At 36.5% G+C, this 13,597-nt stretch overlaps 1 protein-coding gene across 2 annotated transcripts; it reads left to right on the plus strand.

Annotated features, from left to right (window-relative positions):
- The first annotated feature begins 1,584 nt into the window (after positions 1-1,584).
- On the plus strand, positions 1,585-13,597 carry LOC127419073 (tumor necrosis factor receptor superfamily member 1A-like). 2 transcript variants are annotated; one of them, XM_051660156.1, is made up of 10 exons: positions 1,585-1,731; positions 5,493-5,547; positions 5,707-5,817; positions 5,934-6,059; positions 6,312-6,420; positions 7,976-8,037; positions 8,216-8,383; positions 8,604-8,644; positions 8,769-8,907; positions 12,842-13,597. In XM_051660156.1, exons 1-10 carry the CDS (start codon positions 1,702-1,704, stop codon positions 13,159-13,161), a joined length of 1,161 nt encoding a protein of 386 aa, XP_051516116.1. In that variant the 5' UTR covers positions 1,585-1,701; the 3' UTR covers positions 13,162-13,597. The 2 variants fall into 2 exon arrangements, with proteins under 2 accessions (XP_051516116.1, XP_051516114.1); XM_051660154.1 differs by lacking the exon at positions 1,585-1,731 and having other exon boundaries at positions 4,463-5,547.

The following is a 13,597-nucleotide window of genomic DNA, read 5'->3' on the forward strand; positions in this document are numbered from 1 at the left end:
GATCGGCGAGGTGGTGTGATGTTCGCCGGAACACTGCAGGGGAGTGGAAAGTCTTCCCGTGAAGATTCCGCCCGCTGAGTCGTGTATATCGATAGTGAAGGTAGAGGGCTTCTAGACAAGAGATGATCGCTGTGTTGAAGGAAGAAATTCTGAGGAAATCGTGTTTGTGCACCTGTTTCGATTAATATGGTATTTCCTACAAACAGTGTAAACTTTTCTGTCAATTTCATACTTTTTTTTTTTATCACAGTGGTGGCTTATACCAAGTTAATCCCTTCAGACCCTGCTTCCATTAGAATGGACATCACATGTTTTTTGGTGCAAACCAATAAAACCACACGCTTTTATAATATAAATACTGCTTGGTCACTGATTAGTCCCTGATCAACCAATCACAATGAAAGCATGACCCCTAACTTAATCTGACAGCGCTTCAGGCATCACATTAGACAGGCATGGGTCTCCGACTAGACAGTAGGAGTGAGCACCTTTTTTAACTTTTAAAAACTACTCTTTAAAAACTAATCTGCATCAGTTACAATCTTAATAGCATCAAGAGATACTATTCAACTTTAATTTGAAGATCTTCTTGTGTTCTTGTAGAACACAAGAACCTCATGACTTAGTATCAGTGTGCCAGTTGGTAAAATTTGTGCAAGCATTTCAGAGCTAAATATGCAACAATTTGAAAAATAATTGTTTTTATATTGTCTAAAAATATATCCAATGTATAACTTCTGATAATATCTAGAAGTTAAGTTTGTTAAACATTTGCTTATAGAGATTAGCCAATGCAAGCAGCACTGAAGCATCTATTGGACATAGCTGTCATTTTACGTTATTGTTATTTATATTTCAGCAGATTTTACCTGAGTCCCCAAATGCATGACATTCATTTGAACATTTAGGGTCCTTTTACCCTTCAGGATGACTACTGAAATGAAGGTTTTTATTGAAGTGAAGATAACATAAAATGTGCTTATTTTATATGAAAATGAATGGTGTAATTTAGTAATGTAGAGCCAATTAAGTTAGGTCTAAAAACCATAAAATCCTCCCAAATCCCTCCCAAAAATGCACAACTATATTTATTTATTTTTACTTTATTGAAGTTAGTGTTACTATATTTCTTTCATTAAAAAACAAAAAACAACAACAACAAAAAAATACTTTTTTATTGTTTTCAGCTCAAATTTGACAGAAGAGTACAAGTGTGATTCTAAAACAAAGAATGCACAGTGCCATGCAAAGTGGTACACTGGGTCTCAAAACAGCTAGTACAGGAGAAATCAGAACCCAAGTTGGTCTCCACCTGGCTACAGTTTGAATGGCCATCAGTGGTCTTGAAGTCATTAACATAAGACTAACCCATTGCCTTTACCTAGTCATTGTTTGGTTAAAGTGCTCTTTAAGGGAGCAAAATGCCATTATTACCATATCACAGACCTTATATGATATGCTATATGTACTCAGTGCTCTGTTGAGGTTGTTGGTCTGACGTGTTATCCTGTTTCTCATTTCTCACATTTTCTTACATCTTCCACTTAAAGCTGTCTGGTTTGGTTACTCAACTTCCTGTTTAAACACATCTCGGAGTGAAGCACTAGCTGAATGCACAGATGCAATGAATTCTATGAATTCAAATGCTATTATTGCTCATCATTCATGATTCTTGAGCTGAAACTTAACAATTAGCTGACCATGACTGTGTCTACATTGTGTTTTGAACTGGTAAGTGAACTCGAATTTGATCATCTTTTGCTACAGTATAATAATTGCTGTTTTTCCTTATTATACTATTCTCAGTCTAGATCAATTATCATGACTCTGGTAAAATTTCAGTAATCATTATTAATACTTACTATGTGATGTCTTTGCTGTCTACTGTTTGTTTATGAAACATGAATAAAAATACATACAGTATATTGATGTACAGTTTATTAATGTATGGAATACTCGATGAATCGCGCGTTCCATGCAGTGGCTTGATATTTCTGAATACTGACCACACATCTGGGTTAAAGTGATATTTCACCGGTCATCCGTGTATTGCGAGTCATCTTTTGTATTTCTCGTATCCCTCTACGACCTCTACAAGTAAGCTAATAAAATAATTTCAACTCAAATCAATATTTCATGTCCATGTATTTTTTCTCAAGTAGTCTTACAAGAAGTGGGAAACCGAGCAGTCAGACGGTTATTCGCAAAATAAACACCAACAGGTTAATCAGAATTCCAACACAAACCGGAGGTTTCTAGAGACTCTATGATCTTTCTTCTCACATAATAGCATAATTTCAATGCAAATCCATATTTCATGTCCATTTATTTATTTGGTAAGTAGCCATGTAATAAGCAGGACAATGCCATCAGCCAGTCTTTATCGCAGAATAAACTCCTTCAGGGTGATGCAAGATAATGGATAGCTGACTATTAATTATGCCTTATTGAATATATATTAACTGAACTGCACACACTTGAAATACATAGGCACAAAATTAATTGACACTAATTATTTTTGGACATATCTGTATGCCACAATGGCCAATGACATACAACAGTTCATATTTTACAATGGACCAATGTAGGTTTGTCACACTGATACCGATATCTGCAATTCTATATATCTATAGGTATACCTAAAGTGAATAAATGTATCTGTAATATTATTTAGTTACTTGATGTTTTGAGTGTCAGATCATCCTTTGGGATAGACTAGTTCAGCTGAAAATGAATTAATGTGTATAAATCAACCACACTGACTGTACCATAAAGCATTAAAAGCTGTCTGAATCTGAAACACATTTTATAGTGACTTTTACATTTTATAGTAAGGCGATTTTATTGTACCTACTGACCCATTGGCCATGACATTTGTTATGTAGTAATTATTAGATTGCACACAGAGTATTGGGGCTGTATGAAAACAGCATGAATTCTAAAGGGCGTGAATGAGGGCACAATTAAAAAAAAAGATTAAACAGAATGATCTGAATGATCCCTCAGAATGATCTGTCTACCGATCATGACACTGGCTAGGACCCAATTTCTTATGTATTTATCCCATATACTAATGACCGTCCCATCGCTTAAAATACAGAATCTGGGGCAAAATGAAATTTGAGTGCCCAATAAGTCACACAACACATTTGTTGGAATTCAGGATTTTGCAAAAGGGATACATTAAAGTGGCAACTATATGATTTCCTTTTCTCCATATGTGGCAACACCTCTAAACACACCATGGCGTGATCTGAGACTAAAATGTTTCCAATTGAGCAATCAAAAACAGATGAAATGAGGGACTTCAAAAGTCTCCATATATCTGTAAGTCCAAGATTTTTACACATCCTGTGAGGCGTCAGTGTTGCTCTAGGGGGCTTACACACTTTTGCTTCACTATGATCAAGGACTGAGTCCATCAAAAGATTAAAGTCTCCTCCAAATATTATGTCACGAGGGGTGCCAGCGGCTTGCAACATCCCTTCAAGATCTATAAAAAAAGCCCTGATCATCAATGTTAGTTGGGTAAATATTAGCCAAAATAAGACTTGCCCCTGAATTTCTGCTAAAACAATAATGACTCTTCCTAATTTATCTTTAATCTGTTTGAGATATTTTCATTGTAGAAGTTTACTTATCAGTGTAATAACTCCCCTGCTCTAACATGAGCCAGCACTAAAGAAAACATGTTCACCCCATATCTTCCCAAATTTTTCAGCTTCCTGCGGGGAAAGATGCGTTTTTTGAAGAAACACTATATCATATTTCTTACGCTTAAGAAGAGAAATAACCTTCCTTCTTTTTATGGGGTGCCCTAGCTTATTCACATTCCAAGTGGAGAGAGACAATTCACTCATATAACATTTGACATTTTGACATTTAAGAAAAAAATTGATTGTGTGTCAAAAACAAAATTATAAAGACCACATTCCAACATTAGTGCAACAGTCAAACCCCGAACTTCCCCCCGAACCAAACAAACAGAAAAAAGAAAAACGTGTGCATTAACCCCACGCAAACTGGCGTCCATCCCTCAAAACTCAAACAGTCCATGTACGCCTACGAAAGCCCCCACGACAACTTTGCCATTGGATTGCTCAACCCCCGCGACAACTTTGCCATCGGATTGCTCAAGTCTGGTGTTTCTATACAAATTTTGTGAGACAGAATTATACAACAAAAGATAGTCTATAAAACAAACTCCAGCCAATAGGTGGAATAAACACAAAGAGCATGTAGATTCATTCACAAAACTGTCCCGAAGGTGTGTTACTCCACAAAACAAACTCCAGCTGCTAGGCAAACCAGCACAAAAAAAAAACAAAAGTACCACAAGATAACTTACTCCACTGACTTTATGAAGGACATCGCATGCTGTGGGCATGTGAATGTTTTACGGCCATCCTTAGCATCTATTCTCAATTTGGCTGGGAATATCAGTGCAAAAGCGACCTTCCGTTGATGTAAAAGTTTCTTGCATTCCTTGAATCGATCACATTTCTTTCATCTCGAATTCGCGAAGTCTGGGAACAAGAAAATGCTGTGGTTTTTCCAAGAAAGCCTTCCTTTACTCCTCGCTTCATGTTCTCCCAGACACGCTCCAAATCCACCTTGGTCACTAGGTGGATTAGCAGATAATTCCCTCTCCGATGACTCCAGATAATCGATACGTTTCTCGACATCTCCCACTCTTGTAACCACCTCAGAGAATTTAGTCTCCATGGCAGCGATCGATCGACGTATCACTCCAAGATCTTCCAAGTCAGTAACGACCTTTCTCAGCAATGCCGAAATGTTCAACATCTCTCGCTGCATTTCCCGCACTTCTCCGACTAAATCAACTCCCTGGCTTGGGGCCTTCTCGGGGGTGTCAGCAAGAGCACGTAAGTGTCTTTTAATGCCTCCAGAGCCTGAGGATTTTGAATTCTTTGACATATTGTCCTCCTAGAACAGTTATGGAACAGATTGTATCGAATCTAACCAGTTTATGTCATTAAAAGTGTTAAAACTAGCAAAGTGCGCAGAGCTCGCTGTTCACATGTCCAAACCTCGCATGACGTCACGTGACTCAGATCAAAAGCATTTTAAGCTTTGTTTGGTATGAGAATGAATTCCACTCTTGGCTGACTTTTCATGGGCTTTCAAAAAGTAATCTCTCTCTTTTAAACTATTCTTCCTGCTAAATTGAAATTTTGCTTTGGGGATATTTAAATGTTTTAAATATTTTTTTCAAAGTCAATTTCTGAGTAGAATTGCAAGCTGATATGGCAAATGGTCGACCTTGAAATGAGACCAATGAACAAAAATATTTCTCATCAAACTCACATTTAAATACATATTAAATCTTGATGTCAGTCTGCAAAGCCATACTTTTTTCAAAGAAATCCATCTTAAGGGTTTTATGTCAAAAGCTTTCCTGAGGAAGTGTCACATTCAAGTTTTTATTAATTTATTTGATGGCAGTTGAGTTCATTGTGTCTTCATTGCAGGTAATCATACTGTTTCTAGCCTCCCAACACCAATGTAATGGAATGTGTGAAGCAGGTAAATAGATAGGTCTTCCTTTGACTCAATGAAAAGTCACAATAAAACCACTGAATCATGCCTAACAAATAGGTTTCCTGATCATAAATATAAAACACATTTATGAGAAAAATGTAACATAAATTGAAGTATTTTATGTGATTATTTTGACATCTACAGGATTTTACAAAAAAGGACATAACTGTTCAGAGTGCGAGAACGGTACTGATTATACTGCCTTTCGAAATAATCGGAAGTACTGTATAATGTGTACTCAATGTGATTTTGCTGGTAAGTAAAACATCAGAAAAGACTAGAATTTTGGCTATTTGTAATGTATATAATTGCAGCGAAATGGCCGGTACAGCTGAATGTAAGACACTTCAAGTCATGCCATGGTTTTACAGCTCATCAAGTAGAGGATAGGCCCTGTACAACAAAACAGGACAGAGTCTGCGGATGTAAACCTGGTTTTTACAAAAGTTATCCTGACTTCTGTAAACCCTGTAATAAATGCAGAAACTGCACAGAATGTAAGTATCATTTAAGGGTTAGTTCACCCGATAATTAAAATTTCTGTCATCATTTCCACAAGGAAAGGAAATCATACATGTTTGGAGCAACTATCTTTTAAAAGAAGCCAAACTTTAAGTTTTCATTTTGTTTTATGGTGCAAAGGCTATGGGAAACAGATGATGATTTAATTTTTATAAGCAGAGCAGAACCTCTTGTGATCTGGAAGCTGTGACTGAATCCACTAATTCTTCCTTTTATCTGTCACTCAGGTTTAAACTGTGGAGAGAAATGCAACCAACAACAGAGAATTACAACCACACCAGCAGTTTGTGGAAATGGCTATTTTCCGAATGGTGGACAATGCCAAGACTGTGTAAAGTAAGTGGATTTAAAATTGATGCATCTTTTCCCCTGTGCATTTCAGAAAGGGTTTTGGTAATAATACTATTTATGCAGAATAGGGATCTTTGAAAGTTTTGATTTGATTGTTCAAGGTTTTAGCATGTAGGTCAATAGGTTGTGCGGTTTCCTGTGAATAAGGGTTAGCATAAACTTCAGTATGTCCTGCATTTCTCATGATTGTCCCTTCTAAGTTTTGTTTACACAAGATATTAGCTACTGATAACATCAGTTTCCAAAACACATAAGTTTAGGAAGAATTGTTTTATAATAAAGCTTGTGAAAATGTTTATGTGGTAAATGTATTGGTAGGTATTTTACAGTTATGGTTTGCAGACATTTGCCACAGTAAATGTGAAATATTTCCATAACACTATACAATAAGGTTGTATTTGTTAACATTAGTTAACTGCATTAGTTAATATGACCAATACTTTTCCAGCACTTATTAATCTTGGTTAATGTTAATTTCAACATTCACTAATACTTCTCGTTTTAAATTAAAAGTTGGTAATGCTCATAATGCATATGAACTAACAATGAACAACTGCATTTTTATCAAATAAAATTATATTTATTATAAAAAATAATAAATGCTGTAAAAATATATTGTTAATTGTTGGTTCATGAGGTCTAATGTTAAAGGGATAGTTCACCCAAAAATGAAAATTCACTCATCATTTACTCAACCTCATGCCATCTAAGATGTGTATGACTTACTTTCTTAGGCAGAACACAAATGAAGATTTGTAGAAGAATTTTTCAGCTCTGTAGTTCATTGCAATGCAATTGAATGGTGGCCAGGCATTTGACACTCAAAAAAGCAGATGAAGTCAGCATAAACATAATCCACCAAACTCCAGTGGTTAAATCAATGTCTTCTGAAGTGATCCAGTTGGTTTTGGGTGAGAACAGATCAAAATGTAACTCCTTTTTCACTGGACATCTTGACAGCAGTCTCCTTGGCGATCATGATTTCAAGCTCCATTACACTTCATATAGTGCCATCTAGCGCTCTGCACATGTGTCAAGCACTAGGAAGTGTAATCAAGCTTGAAATCATGATTGTGCCTTGAAACTGCAATGGCAAGATGTACAGTGAAATATGTGTTATATTTTGATCTGTTCTTACCCAAAACCGATATGATCGATTCAGAAGACATATATTAAACCACTGGAGTCTTATGGATTACCTTAATGCTGACTTTAGCTCCTTTTGGAGCCTCAAATATCTGGCCACCAATCACTTGCACTGAAATGACCATACAAATCTTCATTTGTGTTTAACAGAAGAAAGAAAGTCATACAAATCTGGGATGGCATGAGGGTGAGTAAATGATGAGAGAATTTTAATTTCATTTTCATTCTCTTTTAAAATTACTAATGTTAACAAATAGAACCTTATTGTAAAATGTTAACAATATTTCTGCTAGAAAAATCCATCTAACTGAAACAGTGTTTTGAGCCAAAATATCTTGAATATCAAATCAATTATCAGTATACATTTTCTGTTGGTTGATATCATTTATTTCAGATTTCGCTGCAAGAACGAGGTTTGTAAATCTTTTTGTACCACCATAAACAGTGGATCACAAGGTAATTTTGAAATATTATTGAAATACAAAAATACTGATAAATAAAACTCTTTAATCGCAAGAAACACATTTGATAAATTTTTGAATATTTATTCATTCCCTTTATCACAGTGCCTGTTATTTATTTTTATTTTATTTGTCACAATGTGTTATATAAATTGTTTATTTTTATTTTTTAGGTTTGGCCTCTCATCCTGACCAGCTCTTGCTAGTGTCTTTGATCATTGTGGTAGTATTGGGTGGTCTTCTCTGTCTTCTTTTAATCTGGGTCTATAGAAAAAGACGGCTTTGCTGCCAAGCAAAACACTTGCATCTTGGCATGCATCCAAACATTCTGATTCAACAAGGTATATACTGTATACCTCACGTGCATTTGATTTGGTTGAAATAAAGCATATGTTTTGTCTTTAATGGGGGCTTCTCTCATTGCAAAGAGAAGCAGCTTAACTTTTTCTGTTAATTCTGTGATTTGAAATGTATTAGTTTCCTGAAACTGGAAACTGATTTAAGAAATCTGAATATGGTTATATTTGAGGTGTGTGGTCAATTTGTTTTTCTCTGTTTCAGGAGATCATTCAAATAACCTAATCAACATTCCCATAACAACGGTTTGTATTTTCTGTAATCATTGTTTTCTGTGTTAAATAAAATTAAAGGACAGGGTGAAAATTTTGTTTTTTTACTTGTTGAATGACTAGTGTTATCTTGATAACCATTTGTTTGTACCTAAAGGTGAGAAATGTCTCAGCCTGCAATGAAACCATCATCAAAGCTTGCTCGGGGTCTCCAGTGACCAGCTACCCACACAGCCTCTTTAGTGAAGATTGGCAGAGTATCATGGCTCCTTTGATTGCAAATGGAGACCCAAAATGTAATTATGTATATATATCAAGTTAAAAGTGCACTCAGTAATACTTAATTTATTCCACAAGTGAAAGTGTCCAATTACAGGGGATTATCGAGATAAAGCAAGTAATATGTGATCACAACATTCGCTCATGAATGTGTAAAACAGCTCTGATATGACTAGAGTTTTCATCTTATGTGAGTGTACATAATTTTGGACATATTTTACAAAAATACTTTTCTTTCTTTTTAAAAGTTTAGCTGTTAGTAAGGAAAATCATGACTGCACCTTTAAGGTGTATTCTCTGTTTTAAAACTGTCTAAATCTTACAATGAAATGGAAATTGAAATTATTTTCATAATAAGTTGTAAAATTGCAGCTGCACTTTGCAGTCATTTACAGGGAACTCTGAATTGCAGACATTTGTACTCTTCTTGTTATCTTTGTACCTTATCTATTAACCAATCATGTAGGCGTATGTGAAGATTTATGCTCAGCCTCGAGGCAAGGTGATCAAAATCATGGTCAAAGGACTTCTTAGAATTGTCTAATCAAATAAGGCAATATGCTTGAAATTCAAATAACCCTCACACTTTGGCACCTTTGGAGGTTGTGCTCAAAAGTTTGCATACCCTTGGAGAATTGGTAATATACAGGTGCATCTCAATAAATTAGAATGTCGTGGAAAAGTTCATTTATTTCAGTAATTCAACTCAAATTGTGAAACTCGTGTATTAAATAAATTCAATGCACACAGACTGAAGTAGTTTAAGTCTTTGGTTCTTTTAATTGTGATGATTTTGGCTCACATTTAACAAAAACCCACCAATTCACTATCTCAGTAAATTAGAATATGGTGACATGCCAATCAGCTAATCAACTCAAAACACCTGCAAATGTTTCCTGAGCCTTCAAAATGGTCTCTCAGTTTGGTTCACTAGGCTACACAATCATGGGGAAGACTGCTGATCTGACAGTTGTCCAGAAGACAATCATTGACTCCCTTCACAAGGAGGGTAAGCCACAAACATTCATTGCCAAAGAAGCTGGCTGTTCACAGAGTGCTGTATCCAAGCATGTTAACAGAAAGTTGAGTGGAAGGAAAAAGTGTGGAAGAAAAAGATGCACAACCAACCGAGAGAACCGCAGCCTTATGAGGATTGTCAAGCAAAATCGATTCAAGAATTTGGGTGAACTTCACAAGGAATGGACTGAGGCTGGTGTCAAGGCATCAACCACACACAGACGTGTCAAGGAATTTGGCTACAGTTGTTGTATTCCTCTTGTTAAGCCACTCCTGAACCACAGACAATGTCAGAGGCGTCTTACCTGGGCTAAGGAGAAGAAGAACTGGACTGTTGCCCAGTGGTCCAAAGTCCTCTTTTCAGATGAGAGCAAGTTTTGTATTTCATTTGGAAACCAAGGTCCTAGAGTCTGGAGGAAGGGTGGAGAAGCTCATAGCCCAAGTTGCTTGAAGTCCAGTGTTAAGTTTCCACAGTCTGTGATGATTTGGGGTGCAATGTCATCTGCTGGTGTTGGTCCATTGTGTTTTTTGAAAACCAAAGTCACTGCACCCGTTTACCAAGAAATTTTGGAGCACTTCATGCTTCCTTCTGCTGACCAGCTTTTTAAAGATGCTGATTTCATTTTCCAGCAGGATTTGGCACCTGCCCACACTGCCAAAAGCACCAAAAGTTGGTTAAATGACCATGGTGTTGGTGTGCTTGACTGGCCAGCAAACTCACCAGACCTGAACCCCATAGAGAATCTATGGGGTATGTCAAGAGGAAAATGAGAAACATGAGACCAAAAAATGCAGATGAGCTGAAGGCCCCTGTCAAAGAAACCTGGGCTTCCATACCATCTCAGCAGTGCCACAAACTGATCACCTCCATGCCACGCCGAATTGAGGCAGTAATTAAAGCAAAAGGAGCCCCTACCAAGTATTGAGTACATATACAGTAAATGAACATACTTTCCAGAAGGCCAACAATTCACTAAAAATGTTTTTTTTATTGGTCTTATGATGTATTCTAATTTTTTGAGATAGTGAATTGGTGGGTTTTTGTTAAATGTGAGCCAAAATCATCACAATTAAAAGAACCAAAGACTTAAACTACTTCAGTCTGTGTGCATTGAATTTATTTAATACACGAGTTTCACAATTTGAGTTGAATTACTGAAATAAATGAACTTTTCCACGACATTCTAATTTATTGAGATGCACCTGTATGTACCATTTTTAAAGAAAACATGAGTGAGCAGGCAAAACACATTTCTTTTATTTCTTATGGGATTCATATTCAACTGTAGGTTATAACAGAATGGCACAATCATAAAACAAAACATGGCAACAAAGAAAAAAATGAAATGACCCCTGTTCAAAAGTCTGCATACCCTTAGTTCTTAATACTGTGTATTGCCCCCTTTAGCATCAATGACAGTGTGCAGTCTTTTGTAATAGTTGTCTATGAGGCCCCAAATTCCTGCAGGTGGTATAGCTGCCCATTCGTCTTGGCAAAATGCCTCCAGGTCATGCAAAGTCTTTGGTCGTCTTGCATGAACCGCACATTTGATATCTCCCCAGAGTGGCTCGATGATATTAAGGTCAGGAGATTGTGATGGCCACTCCAGAATCTTCACCTTTTTCTGCTGTAACCACTGGAGGGTCAACTTGGCCTTGTGCTTAGGGTCATTGTCATGCTGGAAAGCCCAAGAGCATCCCATGTGCAGCTTTTGTGCAGAAGAATGCAAATTGTCTGCCAGACATATTGGCTGAAATATTTCTTGGTCTACCTGACCTTGGCTTGGTATCAAGAGTTCCCCAAATTTTCCACTTCTTAATAAGTGATTGAACAGTACTGACTGGCATTTTCAAGGCTTTGGATATCTTTTTATATCCTTTTCCATCTTTATAAATTTCCATTACCTTGTTACATAGGTCTTTTGACAGTTCTTTTCTGCTCCCCATGGCTCAGTATCTAGCCTGCTCAGTGCATCCACATGAGAGCTAACAAACTCATTGACTATTTATACACAGACACTAATTGCAATTTAAAAAGCCACAGGTGTGGGAAATTAATCTTTTATTGCCATTTAAACCTGTGTGTGTCACCTTGTTTGTCTGTAACAAGGCCAAACATTCAAGGGTATGTAATCTTTTGATCAGGGCCATTTGGGTGATTTCTGTTACCATTATGATTTAAAAAGGAGCCAAACAACTATGTGATAATAAATCGCTTCATATGATCACTATCCTTAAATAAAAGACAGTTTTTTTTTTTGCATGATCAGTCATATTTTCAAAATCAATGCCAAAATTTCACAATTTCTGCCAGAATATGCAAACTTTTGAGCACAACTGTATATGCCGGAGCCACTTAACCCCAGTTGGAAGGGCAACATTAAAAGTTGTAGATTAAATAGAGATTATACCAGCACATTTTCGGAGTACATGAGAAAAAAAAAAGAAAAAGGGATTTTTGTATTGGTTCACACATCACATACTATTCCCCTTTTATTTGAGATGCTTAGGCACCACTAAAAAAGACCTAATGCTTAATATGGGAGCTTGCCTCATATTGTATGGACTCTTTTCACATTTCCGGGTTTGGAACACAGAAGAAAACTATAACAGTGTACACTTATAGCAGTAATTGGGAAACCATATCACATATTATTTTTGCGCTCCCATTTGTTCCAAAAGCAAAAGAGAAAATGCACTATTAAGCTTCCATGACTTTAAAAGAGGAAAGCATCAGAGAGAGAATACGGCAGTCAGAAGAGAGAAAGATGCCACATTTATATTCACTCCCTCAGTAAGTGTATTTGAAACCCCACCGCAGCACTTTTATCTAATTTTATTAATGCCAAGGTAATATAACACATAAAACCATTTTGTACTGGTTACACCAATACATCTAAATCTAACAGCCATATCCAAAATGCTTTCCCCCAGTGGTGCAGGTGCTGCAGAAGGAGTCTTGGCCAGCGCCTGTGCTCTACACGATCATCAGAGAAATTCCTGTACAACGCTGGAAAGAGTTTCTGCGGCTTCTTTCCGTGACAGATGATCAGATGGAACGGATTGAACTGGAGACAGGCCCGTTCTATCTAGAAAAGCAGTACCAAATACTACGTCTGTGGAGCCAGAGCAGTGGAGCAAAGCTGGAGAATATCTACTCAACATTACACTACATGAACCTGTCAGGGTGTGCCCAGGAGCTGCAAGAGAAGCTAGAGCAACTGCAAGAGAGCATGAAAACAGCCTCATCTTGACTTGATCGCTTATGTGTGAGAGCTGAAGCTGAATTGTGCAATCATTTACAGAGAACTCTGTATTGCAGACATTTGTACTGTTGTTTAATTGACATGAAACTGTCAGTCATAGTTAAATATCTAAAACATTGCATAATGTTAAACAAATCCATATTATTTAGTGCCATGTTCTTTGTCACAGCCTTTGAGTTACCACTATACTGTACAAATGTGAATATTTAAAGAGCAATTGAACCTTTCATATTTTATTCTAAAATAAATAAATAAATAAATAAATAGATAAATAAAAAAAGCACAATATTTTAGGTATCTATGGACTTATAAAGGTACTCTACTGTTTTTCAGGATAAACACTGGTGCTAGTATAAACAGTAATCAAAGATAATTAGTTCTGAGTCATATTTTACATGAAGTATTATTTCACACTCATTTTGTA

The sequence above is a fragment of the Myxocyprinus asiaticus genome, chromosome 28, assembly GCF_019703515.2.
Source record: "Myxocyprinus asiaticus isolate MX2 ecotype Aquarium Trade chromosome 28, UBuf_Myxa_2, whole genome shotgun sequence".
Taxonomy (NCBI): Eukaryota; Metazoa; Chordata; class Actinopteri; order Cypriniformes; family Catostomidae; genus Myxocyprinus; species Myxocyprinus asiaticus.